General features: G+C 37.2%; 1 protein-coding gene across 3 annotated transcripts in view; it reads left to right on the top strand.

Moving 5' to 3' along the window:
• LOC107718332 (flotillin-2a-like) overlaps window positions 1-14,679 on the top strand; it is a 25,221-nt gene that overhangs the window by 3,189 nt on the left and 7,353 nt on the right. The window contains exons 2-8 of one of the 3 annotated variants that reach the window (XM_016525364.1): window positions 4,651-4,741; window positions 5,312-5,402; window positions 10,937-11,060; window positions 11,393-11,511; window positions 11,657-11,770; window positions 12,818-12,937; window positions 13,050-13,264. In XM_016525364.1, coding sequence (XP_016380850.1) covers window positions 5,328-5,402; window positions 10,937-11,060; window positions 11,393-11,511; window positions 11,657-11,770; window positions 12,818-12,937; window positions 13,050-13,264 — 767 coding nt within the window. In that variant the 5' untranslated portion in view covers window positions 4,651-4,741; window positions 5,312-5,327. Of the gene's footprint in view, window positions 1-4,650; window positions 5,403-10,936; window positions 11,061-11,392; window positions 11,512-11,656; window positions 11,771-12,817; window positions 12,938-13,049; window positions 13,265-14,679 lie in introns of all 3 variants that reach the window. The other 2 variants (XM_016525365.1, XM_016525363.1) reach the window with 2 other exon arrangements.

Here is a 14,679-nt window from a genome sequence, read left to right as displayed (position 1 = left end):
AAAATGTGTAATTAAATTACAGTTACTTATGAAAATGTTAAAGATTACAAAGGGGGGTTACATATGAATATTTACACACACAGATTTAACCAAATGTTAGGCCTGTCACGATAACAACTTTTTTTTGTGCGATATATTGCCCCAGAAATAATTGCGATAAGCATTATTATTGTCATTTTAAAGACCATTTTATGCCACTGAATATATAATCATAATAATGCAAGAAGGCCTACACACTTCCAAATGACAACAAACTTTTAATTTTTAAGAATATTTTGATCATGGAAATTAAGTATCAAAATATTAGATGCCTTAAAAAACTTGAATAAATAGTAAATAAACATTTTCTAACAAAAAGTGCAAAGTAACAAGTACAAAAAAAAGAAAAATGCACAAAGAACTTGTATGGAGATTTTTCCATCTACAGATACTTTTTTTCTGTAAATTAAGGGTGCACACTATTGCTGAAAAAAACAATCACTACTTAGCAGTCAGATGTCCGTATGCACAAAGGCACAGATCCCTAAACAAGATCATATCTGCAGATGAAACTTTGTTTGTAGAAGCATTTTTTAAATGTGAACTAGCACCTCATGACTACACCACGTTATGTATGAGAAGCTGCAAAAGACACAGGCGCAAGTGGAATGTAAAAAACACGGTGACAATAATTTTTAAATAAATATAATGGGCGATATATTGCATCACCAAAAATTTTTGAGGTCATGTACATATGTTGCGCAATAAGTCGATATATTGATTATTGCGACAGGCCTATTACTTATTATTGGAGAAAGCGTAACGGTCAACTTGGATCACGTGTGCCTTAATAACCAATCACATTACAGCCTTGATGTCATTGAATTTCAGTCAGTGTTGCGCGACACTCAGTCGCATTTACGGATACCATAGGAATGAATGAGAAGTACCGTAAGCTGAATCCCACCTGTCGCACAAAGTCAGTGACTTCTTGAGGGCCAGAGTTGAGTATGACATTAGTATGACAACAAGTCATATGTATGAAATAAGAGAACTGTTTATCATTCTGAAGTGTATGATTTATTTCCATTTCTTGTTTCCTCCTTTAATCCTTATTGAGATAGTTATGCATGTGCAATCTATAATAACCAGTCTGCCTTTTCTCTGATGTTCCTCTCCTGTTCATTTCTTTAAGTGTTTGCTGAGCTAACCTGCCTTTAAGCGCTGGACTCACCCGTGTGTGTCTGACCATCTGATCTGTTTCTGGTATCTCACTGCTGGGGATAATAAGATTATTATGATAAATCAAATCTGTGGAAATACGGATCAGAAGACTTTTATTACACTTCCATGTCTGCACAGCGGAAGGATTTGGTTCTTGATCAAGAGATGTCTCTGAGAATAACTCACCACTATCCCTGTTCACCACTGAAGATGCTTTCATACATTAAAATGGAAGATGGTGAAATGCTATGTCAATTGGGAAGTTCACTAACATAGTTTATTTGATTTACCAAAACTGACCGCCATCCATTGACAGGAACACAAGCAGGAAGTTGGTCATCTATCAGAGAGTCATGTTACAACACGTGGATGTGTGAAAAAGGTGTGCCATTGCAGAAATGCAGCTATGAGTTTAAATGTTACAGCTAAAATGAAAATGTGTATTTCATCCTTTTTATTGTTTGAGTCAATACGAAGATGAAACGACTCAATTTCAGCTATTTCTAGAGGGATTAAAAGTAAAAAAGAACTGTAAATATGGGTTGTGTTGTAAACGGTGGTTACAACAGTTGTTCAGCTGAGTGCATAGCTTAGAAATAAAGCAAGGCTGGGTGGGATATCTCTTACCATCCCCCTTTCCTTGATAAAGAACGTAGTAATCTAGTTTGCTGGCAGCTCTAAAAGCTACATCGATCTAATTTGAAAAGATTGAGAGAGCCTGTAGTGCCTGCTGCAGCACAAGGGCTGAAACTAAACATTCAGTTGAGAATCCTACTGCATATCCATTCAGACACGCCCCGTTTCATTTCAGTCCAATTAAAGAGCTACTCTTTTTAAAAGAGACAAAAAAGTATACAGAAAAGGGTCGTTGATGAGCAGTCCATACTCGCTGCTCACAACAACTATATTGGTAGATGGTGCATAATTAACTTTGTAGATATAGGCTGAATCCTAGACTATGGTCTCTTGACTGTGAACTGTCCTGTGTTAAATGGGTTTGGGCTATATTAGGGTTGAGCTATATTGGCCCAACAATCCACTAGAAATAGAATGCCATCTGGGACCCTGTTTCCACCCAGTAAGTCAGTTAGTTTGTGCTGAGCTGCAGGTCTTAAACACTGTGTGAAACACTATAAACCTTCAGTGAGTGACAGCTTCAGTAATTAGAATTGGATCTTTGTCATATTATTTGCTGTGTATTATTTAAAATTTCAAAGTTTTTATCGCAAAAATACAACTGGAATACACAACCCGACTTTTGCCCATACATTTGCCCTGATTATAGTCTGTAGAGGAGTCATTGCTAGTTGACAAAAGTCAGAGCCAGTCTTTTCATTTGCCATGCGTCTACATTGTGTTTGCTGTGCTCAGCGTGACTTAAAGTGGTCATATGATGTTGCTAAAAAGAACATTATTTTGTGTATTTGGTGTAATGAAATGTGTTTATGCGGTTTAAGGTTCAAAAAACACATTATTTTCCACATACTGTACATTATTGTTTCTCCTCTATGCCCCGCCTTTCTGAAACGCGTCGATTTTTACAAAGCTCATCGGTCTGAAAAGCGAGGTGTGCTCTGATTGGCCAGCTATCCAGTGCGTTGTGATTGGCTGAATACCTCAAGCGTGTGACGGAAATGTTACTCCCTTACCATACAGTGATGCCATGTTCCGGCAGGAGCGACGAGACAAAAACATTAAAACCCATTATAAACGAGGCATTTGTTGCATCCAGTGGGGACATAATTACGGATTATAATGAGTTATACTGTCTTTTTACGCGTTGCGTTGCATTGAGCCGCGTAAACATAAAACCATGTCTGCATTTGTGATCGGAGAAATGACAAACAACAAACGCTACTCTACACTGCTCAAAACTCGCGTTTGAATCATCAGTGGCAAATCCTTTAAATATGAAAAACGTACTTACAGTCTGTGAGTCAGAACAGCCGGCATTGTAGTCTACTCTACCAGGATCAGGAAACAGTCCTCCATAAAATGTGCTGCACACATCTGAATATTTGGGTTGAACTGTTCTGAAACAGTGTTGTAAATATAACTTAGCCACTGATTTCTAGTCGTGTACTCTTTTGGAAGACCAAACAAAGTAGTTTCACTTTCACAACGAAACACAGAGCGTCACACAAGGCGGACTTGAATGAGCGGTGGCGGGCGGGCTTAAGAACGGTACGTGGGGGGGGTGTTAGAACGAGCCGTTTTAGGTAGGCGTGGTTGACTCTTAACTTTTATAAAGAATATCTCTTTGGATTTGAGACTTTAGTCTTTGCAACTTTACAGATCTTCTTTATGCACCAAGAGCTTGTAACACTCCAAAGAGAAAGGAAAAATTGAAATCGCATCATATGACCCCTTTAAGTCTGGTATGTGAGATCCTCAGTCGTTTAGTGGTTCTCAACCAGGGATGACTTAAAATTATTTTAATTAATTTATTATTATTAATATATTAAAACAATCTAACTTAAAATGCTAAAAACAAACAAACATGCCATCTAGATTTAAACTGAAATTATATATCTTTTTGTCCCTCAACAGCTGCTGTATTTTATTCTTGAAACTTCTGTAATCACAAAATGAATTGTGGTTAATTTACTTATATCGACACAACCCAAGTTTCTTTTAATAATCGATTATATTTGCTATATATATTATAATTCTGTTAATATTATAGGGAGTCTTTGAATATTGTGTTGGACAATGAGGGACCTTTGAGTTAAAAAGGTTGAGAACCACTGGTTTAGTGTATGATACCCAGTGTTTCTTTGTTACCATTTACAAAGTCGGTAAGTGTATGAGGCCTAGTGATTTAAAATCTGTTCAGATTTGTAGTGTATTCCAGATCTTAATTTAATAACAGTTATCATCTTGATTTGAATTTGTAGCCTACATAGAGAATATGACACGCAATTGACCTACACACAATTTTTATATTGTAATGCATTGTAATCTGTTAAAATTATACTAAGATCTATTTAAAAATGTAAGAATAATCCTTTTTTTTTGTGCAGCCTTTTGTCCAAATCCACCTGTAGCATTAAACACCTTATCAGAAATGGAAATTGCATTGTCATAGATGTTTAAAGGAGTAATCTAGGGTTGTGAATGCCAACAGGTAATGCAAAGGCAAAGCATAATGGATATACTAAATAAGACATCCATTCAGACAGAGTCAGTCATGAGATTTCGAAGATAAATGACATGATATGAAAGGTCTCTCCATATGCAGCAGACAGCGGCTCCCTGATGGTCTGGGTCTGGATTCAACTGCAATCAACACCAGCACCCATCCTCCCTAACCTTGAACCCTGACCTCCGTCCTCCCCTTTCACATATGTTAACACACTGATAATATTGTGCTGTCCTGCCTCCCCTCCTTCCCTCCCTCCTCACCCTCTCTTCCCCTCCCCTCCACCCCCCATCTCCCCCACATAGACTCTCTCTGGAGATAATGACCATCCTCTGTCGCTGTGAGAATATCGAAACTTCGGAGGGTGTCCCCTTGGATGTGACAGGGGTCGCTCAGGTAATCACACTGAATGAAACAAGCCAACCAAATGAGACCGAGAACAATTTGAAGTGCTCAGGATGTGAAGGGCGGTGCCCTGGTTCCATTTCCCACGTTACACACATACACATGCTCTCACGCTCTCTTCCACACTCTTGTGTTGGTCTTCCTCTGCAGTGAAGGAGAGCCAGTCATCTCTCACTATCCTTGTCTGGAGTTTGGCTACGCAGCGCTCATGGCTCATGTAACTGATGTCTCCCGTCAGCCTGTTTTGACTGTTGGGTCTGTAATGGATGACGCACGTATCAGATGGGCTTCCGGGAATATTGTGGGTTGGGAAATAATCTTTAAGGTTCTGGGAATCTGAATCCAGAGGATGCCATTACAGCCCACGGTCAAAACACCTGATTTGTGCCGACCAAATGGTGTGTCTTCGTATTTTCACCATACAGATTCATTTTTGTTTTGTTTACCTTCACGTATTTCTTTAATCCCACCTTCTTTCTTGTTTTCACACCGCTTGACATTCTTCCCGTAGATCATAGCCAACTTTTTTGGTTTGTTTCCCTTTTTTTGCGTTTTCCACAGGATAACCCTTGAGATTATGACCCTGCAACCCAAGTGTGAGGATGTAGAGACAGCGGAGGGGGTAGCTATTACTGTCACAGGTGTGGCACAGGTAAACCACCTTACCTCACCTAACCTCAGCTCCAAATGCCACTTTCAGGTTTGCCACACTGGTTTCAGACCCGACACCCCTTTATCATGCTTTTTTCTCTCATTTCCTTCCCTCCTTTTCTGGTCCCTGAATTTGACCCCCCTCATGATGAACAGTGCCAATCTTAGTATGTTAATCAGACTGAAGGTCACTGGTTTGTGCATGACATTATAAACTGCTGTTCAGTCAATCAAAGACTGAAAAAGTTCTGTTAAGTAAAACAACAAAACAATTTACAAGAATGGCTCTCTTCCAAAACCCAGTGAGATATCTTTGTTGTATACTGCCTGCATAGGCTGCTGTCTTAGGCAGCACCCTATCTGAAATGAAACCCTTATACTGTAAGTGACTATAATCACTAGATGCAACCCAGGATGTTCTACTTTTTGAGACTTGGAATTACGCATTTCTGTGGCAACACTATTAAACGGAATCTGTGTAGTTTTAAGAAATCAATAGACAAAACTACAATACAGCTTACAGTATACAATACAGTACAGTACAATACAGTAACGCTTGTTATGCAAATGCATTATTAACAAAGTTAAAGTTTGTTTAGCAGGACATTAGAATAAGACATTAACAAAAGTCAATTATGTTAATTATTAAAAAGAAGTATTACAAAATAACTGCATGTTACTGCCGAATGTTTTCTCATGACGTTGCAGTGGACCGGGTGGTACAAGTCGTAGCTCTCAGAAGATTCAGGGTTTACAAGTTTTACGAGTTCTACAAGGACATGAACATTTTTAAATCTCATAATTACTTCAAGGCCTGCATGTACCTACTCTTAACAAGCATAAAAATATGTATCACAGAAATATTGAATAAAATTGTCCACTGGGCTCATGGCAATAAATTATGAGACTGACTTCTCCACAAAATATACAGAATTCGACCAAAATGAGGTGTCTAATCTTCCTATATTTTCAAACAGCTGTTTCATCGGGAGTGCATCTGTGATGCCTTATATTTAGAGATGCACCAATACTGAATTTCTCTGCCGATACCGATTATTCAGAATTAGATGCTGATACCGATAGTTTGGTTTTCTTAAGGAAAAAAATCTCTCCTAAACGATGCTGTTAACTACACAGGGAACCCTATCATTTGGCACATTACTATAATATTAAAGGTTAAAATTAACAACAGAGCTATTATATTCAACTGCTATTTATTTTCAGATATCACAATTACACTCAAATAAAAATTGAAATAATTGGTCTTCATAAATACCTGTCTTCATGCCAGATTTATTCCAACATATATAATTATAAGTAAAAAAAGCTCCTCTTTAGTGTTGTTTTATAGCTAACTAATGACATTAGTTAGCTATATAACTAATGACGTAAAGTGACATATTGTTCACAATCTGTTTTATTGGCATCTTTCCACGGTTGAAACACTGATTGAGCGATTACATTAGACATGATACATTTTGGTAAGCTATACTGTTTCTTTCAACATACCTTCTGATGTTCATTCATGTTTATTTTGCGCTATAACTTATTAAAGTGCAGAGAAAAACTGCGGATCTGCCAGCCCTGGCTTGAACTACGAGTGATTCAGAGGGTCAAATAGAGCCTACTTTAATGTTGCTATTTTTATTGACAGCCCTAAATTCAACAGAGAGATTTTCTCCACACATAATATGAGTTGCAATCTGACACATTTTTCTGCCACCTTTTGATTGAAAAGGATATCATCGGCCGATGGCCAATAGTGACGTAAATTGCTTTTATCGGCCGATACGGATTATTGGCCAATACATCGGTGCATCTCTATATTGCCACATTCTTGGTTTTAGAACAGAGCCAATATGTTGCCACATTCTGTGACCTTCATGTCATTGTAGTGTAGATGTTACAGATGTTTGTAATCGTTTTCTTTTTTAACCATCTAAAAGCTTTTTGTAATTGTTTTCTTTTTTTAACGATCTAAAAGCTTTTCTCAAACAGACAAAAGGAATCTGGATGAAATTATATGCTGATTTCTTTTTTCTTTGATGTCTTTACCTTGACAGTTTTTGATTGTTCTCTGTTAGCATGTCAAAACGTTCTGTGTTTATCTGAACTCACACGTTTACTCTAATGAACATTTCTCTGCTCCTTTGAAAACCCAACTTCAGTGTGGAAGTGCTCATTTCCACTATGGTTACAACTGAGCATATTACATTATTATTTAATTTCAGTTCCCAAAACCTGATTCTCTTTTTTTCATCTATTATTTTTTTTCTGTGAATAGTTAGTCTGGTGTGAACAATGAGAGCATTATAACACAGAGGCAGTCCATCCATTACACATCATTTATTTCTGGAAGTCACATGTGATTGGATGAGGAGCTTAAACAAGACATTCCACAATTCATAGAGATACTCCATAGAGACTTGAGCTCAAGGTCTCTTCATAGAGAGACTGTGTGATTACATTTGTCCGTTGTATCAAAACAGCGACGATTATTCAATAAGAATGAGTCTGTAATACACTGTTTTGCCCTGCATGTTATATCTAGGGCAGTGGTTCCCAATCCTGGTCCTGGAGAACCCCCAACACTGCACATTTTAGATGTCTCTCTATTCAAACACACCTGATTCAACTCATCAGCTCATTAGTGAAGACTCCCAAGACCTCAAATGTGAGTGTCAGATAAGAGAGACACCAAAAACGTGCAGTGTTGGGGGTTTTCCAGGACCAGGATTGGGAACCACTGATCTAGGGGTGTAATTTGGGCGTTTCATCAATATATTTGATTTTTATTCTCTTAGCAATGCAATATTTTCTGACACCACAATAACATTATGATTTGAAAACTGCAAATACTGTAGTTCCATTGGAACAAGTTGCATAGGAGTTCGTCTGTCATCTAATGACAGGTCATCATTGGCTTGTGCAATGACATACGCACTGACAACAGTCAAGAAAGTCTTTTATTCTTCTAAAATGTGCACGTCTAGTATCCCCATTTTGATTTTATGCGTTTTATCATATTGTTAGTCTCTCATTTGTTTGATGCATCAATCCATATCAATGTATCATTACATCCCTAGTTAACCCCCCAAATTTTATAGCGACTGTGAGATGTCTGTCTTGTGTGATTTGTAAATGGACCCACTTATCTGTTGGCCACCCAGTCGTCTGCAATATCCTCCTCCTTGAGTCTGTTTTCTATTATAAATCAATCCTCGTACATGTTCACCAGCAGACAAAGATACAGACCCAGATAATACTTGCACTTTGGGTTGTTTTTTTTGTTTAGTTTTTTTCCAAGCTCAAAATAGCATTTTCTTAACAATGTGGAAAGTTAAAGAGAAAGTTTTCTTTAATCCTAGAACACATTTTTAGTCTTGCCCTACTTTCGTTTTTACTGTCTTGCACGATTTCCTCCCTTTGAGTTTACTCTGTGGTTTCCCATGAGCGCAACATCTGAATGTTTCTTTTTGTTTTAGTTTGGGGCAAAATGTTGTCATCAGTGCACGCAGCCTCCATTTGAATACTTGTTAAAGCATGGCTCCCCCTGCTGACTGTGAATGCTACAACACTTCATTGTTATTGATATTTTTTATTTACATATCTGTCCTAAATGACTGATTCTGATGATTCTGAAATAACTCAATTAGACTCTGTAATATTCATCTTTTCGACTGGCCTATCAAGTTCTGTTCACACCAACATAAGTGTTCAGCAGGAAAATATGTTCGGATTTTCGCATGCGATTTGTCTGTTCAGACCAATTTTTGAAAAGCAGAAGTACCCTGGTTACTCTGAGACACAAAGCGAAGATACGCCAGATACAAGAGTACAATGATGAGAGTCAGTTTCCAGATTCTTCATCTGCTATTTACTGTCATTTAGCAAAATGCCACCAGTCATGGTTTTGTTTAACAGCAGCAGCTCTGGGCATGTGACGAAAAAGTACAAATCTTATTGGTTGGCCAGTTTTCTTTCTCAGTGCAACTGAAAATGTTAAAATGTTTTATTACACCAAATTTTTGCACTGAATGTTAATCTTGGTGTGAACAGGCCTTCATTCTGATTACTCTAAAAATGTAATATCTGTATTTCTATTTGGAAATATGGTTCCAGACCTGGAACATTTATCTACAGCATCAGTGATACTAGACCAGCCATTACCAGATGCCATTCACAGGGCATTACTCCTGTAATATGGAGTTATTTGAGATTCATTCTGCGTCTAATGTTTTCCCCCATCCACATTTGTGGCATCATGCTGCCGTGTATTGCATTGCTTGTAATATACCACATCTTTAACTGTTTGATGACTGCTCGACTATGGGGAGGATGCACCCTCCTGCCAGAGTTGGTTGAAGTTCACCTTTGACACTGCACTGAAATCAGCTTTCGTCATAAATGTACTGCTGCAATAACCAGGCCACATGCAGATTTTTTTCAGCTCTGAAAAAGTTTTTTTTTTTAATTTCATATTTTAAATGGGAAGCTGGTTGTAGTTCAGTAGAGAGAACCTTAAACCCACAAAAACTCCCCCCTCTCTTTCTGACGCATGACTTCATTCTCCTTTCCTTTTCACAGCCATGGAGAGAGATTCCTGGTATTATATTATTTTTATTTATTTTACTTTATTTTGCATGCAGACATGAACATTTAGACCCAATTTTGAGTTTAAGTTTTTTTTTTCTTCCATCAGGTTTGGTTTTACCACCCTTTACACTAATTGTACGTTCCATAATTCATACTAATGCTGGGTGGTATAGATAAAAATATGTCTCTATATTCTTAGCTTTTTGATAATATTATGTATATCTCAGGTTTTTTTTTAAATATGTTTTGCAAGACAAGGATAGCAAAACATGTAATCACCCTGACTTTAGAAAACTTAATAAACAAATAACAAATAAAAAGTCATAGCAATATTCCCAATTTTGCTTTTATTAATTTTACATTTATGTAAATGAATGAATCACAGATATATTGTAAATATTCTATATATATATATATATATATATATATATATATATATCACCCAGCCATTCACTCTGCTTGAATGTAATGAGACATTTGGACTTCTTAAATATTTTATTTCATATTCTGTTTATCAACACCATAAACTCATGATCCTTTTACATACTGATTTGCAAGCAAGTCGCATGAATACTGACTGAAGCATGTCCCTCAATCAACCACAACCTCAATCATACCCAACATTACTACATCCAGCTGATTTGTTTGTGCTGAATGTCTGTCCCTCACACCTGGAAAATATTCTTTTACATATGTCAAACTGTAAGTTGATCAAATATTATGTATAAGAAAACTGTTAAGATGCTAGAAGATTCTGAGTGTGTCTCTGAAACATTTTTGCTATATTATAGCTATTCATAACCATAAATGTGTACAGTAAAACATCAGCTGACTGTTCTACTGTCTATGTGGAGTGCATTGTATGGAGTTGTAGGTTTCAGTGGCATGCTGTGATCCAGTTTGTGTCATGGACCATGACTATATGTGTTCTGCTACTAGGTGAAGGTCATGACTGACAATGAGCTGCTGGGTTATGCCTGTGAACAGTTCCTGGGCAAGACAGTGGCAGAGATTAAAAGCGTCATTCTGCAGACGCTGGAAGGTCACCTGCGCTCTATTCTGGGTGAGTGATGCTGGACACTTGTGTCTGTCTTCAATAGCGTGCTCTTAACTTCAGTGTGAAGAGTTCAGACAGTGTGCACAGGTAGTGTTAGGTCTAAGTTCTTGCCAGATAAGCAATATGACCAGCAGCCACTCTTATCAACAGATCAGTCAAGGTTAGGGACATTATGTGGTTAAAAGCTTCCTCTGCTCTAGCAGTGCATTTAGAAAATTGATACATCCTTTATAATGGCAGACTTCGGTCCATTTCCTGGAGGACGGATGAGGAGCATGAAAACAAGGGAACATCATGTCTTTCATGTCCCCACTAACCTCATTTGCTTGTGTTTACAGGGACTCTGACGGTGGAGCAGATCTACCAGGATAGGGATCAGTTTGCCAAGCTGGTGAGGGAGGTGGCGGCACCCGATGTGGGCAGGATGGGCATTGAGATCCTAAGCTTTACTATTAAGGTGTGCTTACATTGGTACATGTATACACATGGATAGAGTTTCTGTTTTACTTTGCTTTTAAATTTTGGTTTTCAACAATCAGTCATTATCTTTCAAAACCATTGCAGTTGTCAGGGTGAAATTGTTCTCCGTTTTCTCCCATCAGGATGTCTATGATAAGGTGGACTATTTGAGTTCCTTGGGGAAATCCCAGACTGCTGCTGTTCAGAGAGATGCTGACATTGGCGTGGCTGAAGCAGAGAGAGATGCTGGAATCAGGGTGAGCTGAAGAAATAAAGGAGTCACTTTCCATGACGGTAGTACAAAATAGCTCTTGGAAAATTGAAATATGTAGTTAAAAAAAAAAACCTTTAGAGAGAAATGCTCAGGGGAAAATATTGATCATCAGGATGTCAAAATATTTCAGATAATAATTCAGATCAGAATCATTTTGGACATATCTGAGAAAATAAAAACACATCTTGAAAAGTAAAGGCTTGCATTGTTAAAAAAGATTTCCATAATAAATAAATGCTGTTCTTTTGAAGTTTGTATTTATCCTGAAAAAAAATGCATCACTGTTTCCACAAAAATGTTAAGCAGCACGGCTGTTTTCTGCATTTTTAATAATAATAAATGTTTCTTGAGCACCAAATCAGCATGTTAGAATGATTTCTGAAGGGGTCATGTGACACTGAAGACTGGAGTAATGGCTGATGAAAATTCAGCTTTGCTATCACAGCAATAAATGACATTTTAAAATATATTGCAATAGGAAACACTTATTTTAAATTGTAATAATAGTTTACAGTATTACTAATTTACTGAATTTTTGAACAAATAAATGCAGACTTGGTAAAAATAAGAGACTTCTTTCAAAAACATTAATCTTACCAACCCCAAACTTTTAAACAATAGTGTACAGTATATACGTAACAATAGTGTACAGTATATAATAATATGTACAGTATTATTGTCATAAACATGAAATAAACACCAAAATTGAATGACAACATTTAGATAAAAGTACTTAAACCAAAATTAAGATTTCACTCATTACAGGGCTGGCTAGTTTAAGACCAAATGTTGATTAGTTTTTTTGGTAATTAAAATGAACTTGTCATTTAAATTTGTTTTTACTACAGTTGCTAAAGTATGAATTCAACAGACTGTCAAACATTTTGACACCAAAAATCTTAGGGCAGCAAATTGTATTCTAATCTAAAGATTTTTTTAAAAAGTGCAGGAGAGAATATGTGGAAAATGTGCAAAAGCAAGTGGTGTGTGGAACTAGTTTTTTCTCACATTCCTTATTCCCTTGTTTTAGGAAGCAGAATGTAAGAAGGAGATGATGGATGTGAAATTCCAAGCCGATACAAGAATGGCAGACTCAAAGAGAGAGCTGGAGATGCAGAAGGCTGCCTTCAATCAAGAAGTGAACACAAAGGTAGAGCTGATTATTCCTCTGGTTATTTTAATACTGCAGTTGCACTGATCAATCAAATATGTGACACTTAAACACAACAAATATAATTGTTTTTTCCTTTCACCTATCTCAGAAAGCTGAGGCGCAATTGGCCTATGAGCTTCAGGCAGCCAAGGAGCAGCAGAAGATCAGACTGGAGGAGATTGAGATTGAGGTGGTTCAAAGGAAAAAGCAGATCACCATTGAGGAAAAGGAGATCCTGAGGACAGAAAAAGAGCTGATCGCCATCGTGAAGAGACCAGCTGAGGCTGAAGCCTACAAGATGCAGCAGCTCGCAGAGGCACAGAAGTGAGTAACACGAGTTGTATATGTACTAGGGATGTCAACGATTAATCGATGATCGATTAATTGTCGATAAGAGATGCAATCGATTAAAGCTATCGATGGTCGATTAAGCCGTTTAATTTTGGGCTGCGTGCGGCTCATGCGCAAAACACGTGCGAGCGGCTGTGAGTGACGGTGACGGTATATAAATGCATCATCATTCACTCATAATTACAAATTAAGCTTTTAATGTGATTTAAACTTTAAAAGTACATTAAAATAGAAACAACACAAAGTTCTTCCACATGGAATGCAATAGAAATGTAGTAACAGTCATTTCCCCAGATAATTCTTTCATATTTGAAACAATTAGGTGAAGGTTGCAGGGCTGCGGGACACTGCGGGGGAAGGATTCATTCCTACAACTTGTTAATTCGTTCCTACGACTTATTAATTTGTGGCCACTGTCCATGTTTCATTCATTTTGTTCCTTAAATAACCATGATTTAACTAAAATGAGGGAACAAATTAATACATCGAACGAATTCTTAATTCATGGCCTTGAAATCTTTCATTTCCCTTCCGCATGTTTGCCACAGTAAGAGATGCGAAAACAGTGATAAAAAGTGAATGACAATAAAAGAAACCTGCGAAATTAGAGGGTTAGACGGTGAGGATTTAGGAAAAGAAACAATGCCTAAATATTATTGAATTTGTGGAAATTCGTGACCAAGAACAAAGCCACATAAATGTAGGCTATATGGGCTCGAACGGAGGAAAAGAAACAATAACAAAAATATTGAATATATTATTGAATTTGTGGAAATTCGTGACCAAGAACAAAGCCGCATAAATGTCGGCTATATGGGCTCAAACGACATCCAAAAGCATGGTCGCGATGTAAGATTTTCCAGCTAAGCAAATATTCCTCTAATAAACAAAGCTTTTATTACCACACTTGTCATAATCAGAGCTTATAATTTGTAAATAAATACTTACTGGATTCAAAACAGCAATTAAAAGGCGCTGTGACCGACACTGACTATACGTTTTCCCGGAGCATTCAATGATGTTACTAAACGGTGATGCCACAACTATGAGCATCGTTCACAAGTTTCTGCAGGACCTAACTAGCCTAGGGCCAGGTTTTCAAGCCCTGGGACAAAATGGGATGCTTTAAGGAAAACTTATAGCCTATGTAAGCAATAGGCCTAAATAAAAATAACAATTTGTTTTCATAAAAAAAAAGCGAAATATATCTGACTTAAATAATTAAGCTAACAGATTTAAAACAGAAGTGTGGCACTCCATAAACAAGTTCACGGAAAGGAAAGGAAAGGAAAGGATGACAACGCGCATTCTGTTTGTTTGCTTTATTTTGCAAAAGCACAAATCTTGTTTTTATTGTGAGTGTGCAAAAATAAAAGTAAACACCTTTG

This window comes from Sinocyclocheilus rhinocerous, unplaced genomic scaffold, assembly GCF_001515625.1.
Source record: "Sinocyclocheilus rhinocerous isolate Xijiao unplaced genomic scaffold, SAMN03320098_v1.1 scaffold1565, whole genome shotgun sequence".
Lineage (NCBI taxonomy): Eukaryota > Metazoa > Chordata > Actinopteri > Cypriniformes > Cyprinidae > Sinocyclocheilus > Sinocyclocheilus rhinocerous.
The sequence above is the reverse complement of the archived record's forward strand: the minus strand, read 5'-3'. Positions and strand labels throughout refer to the sequence as shown.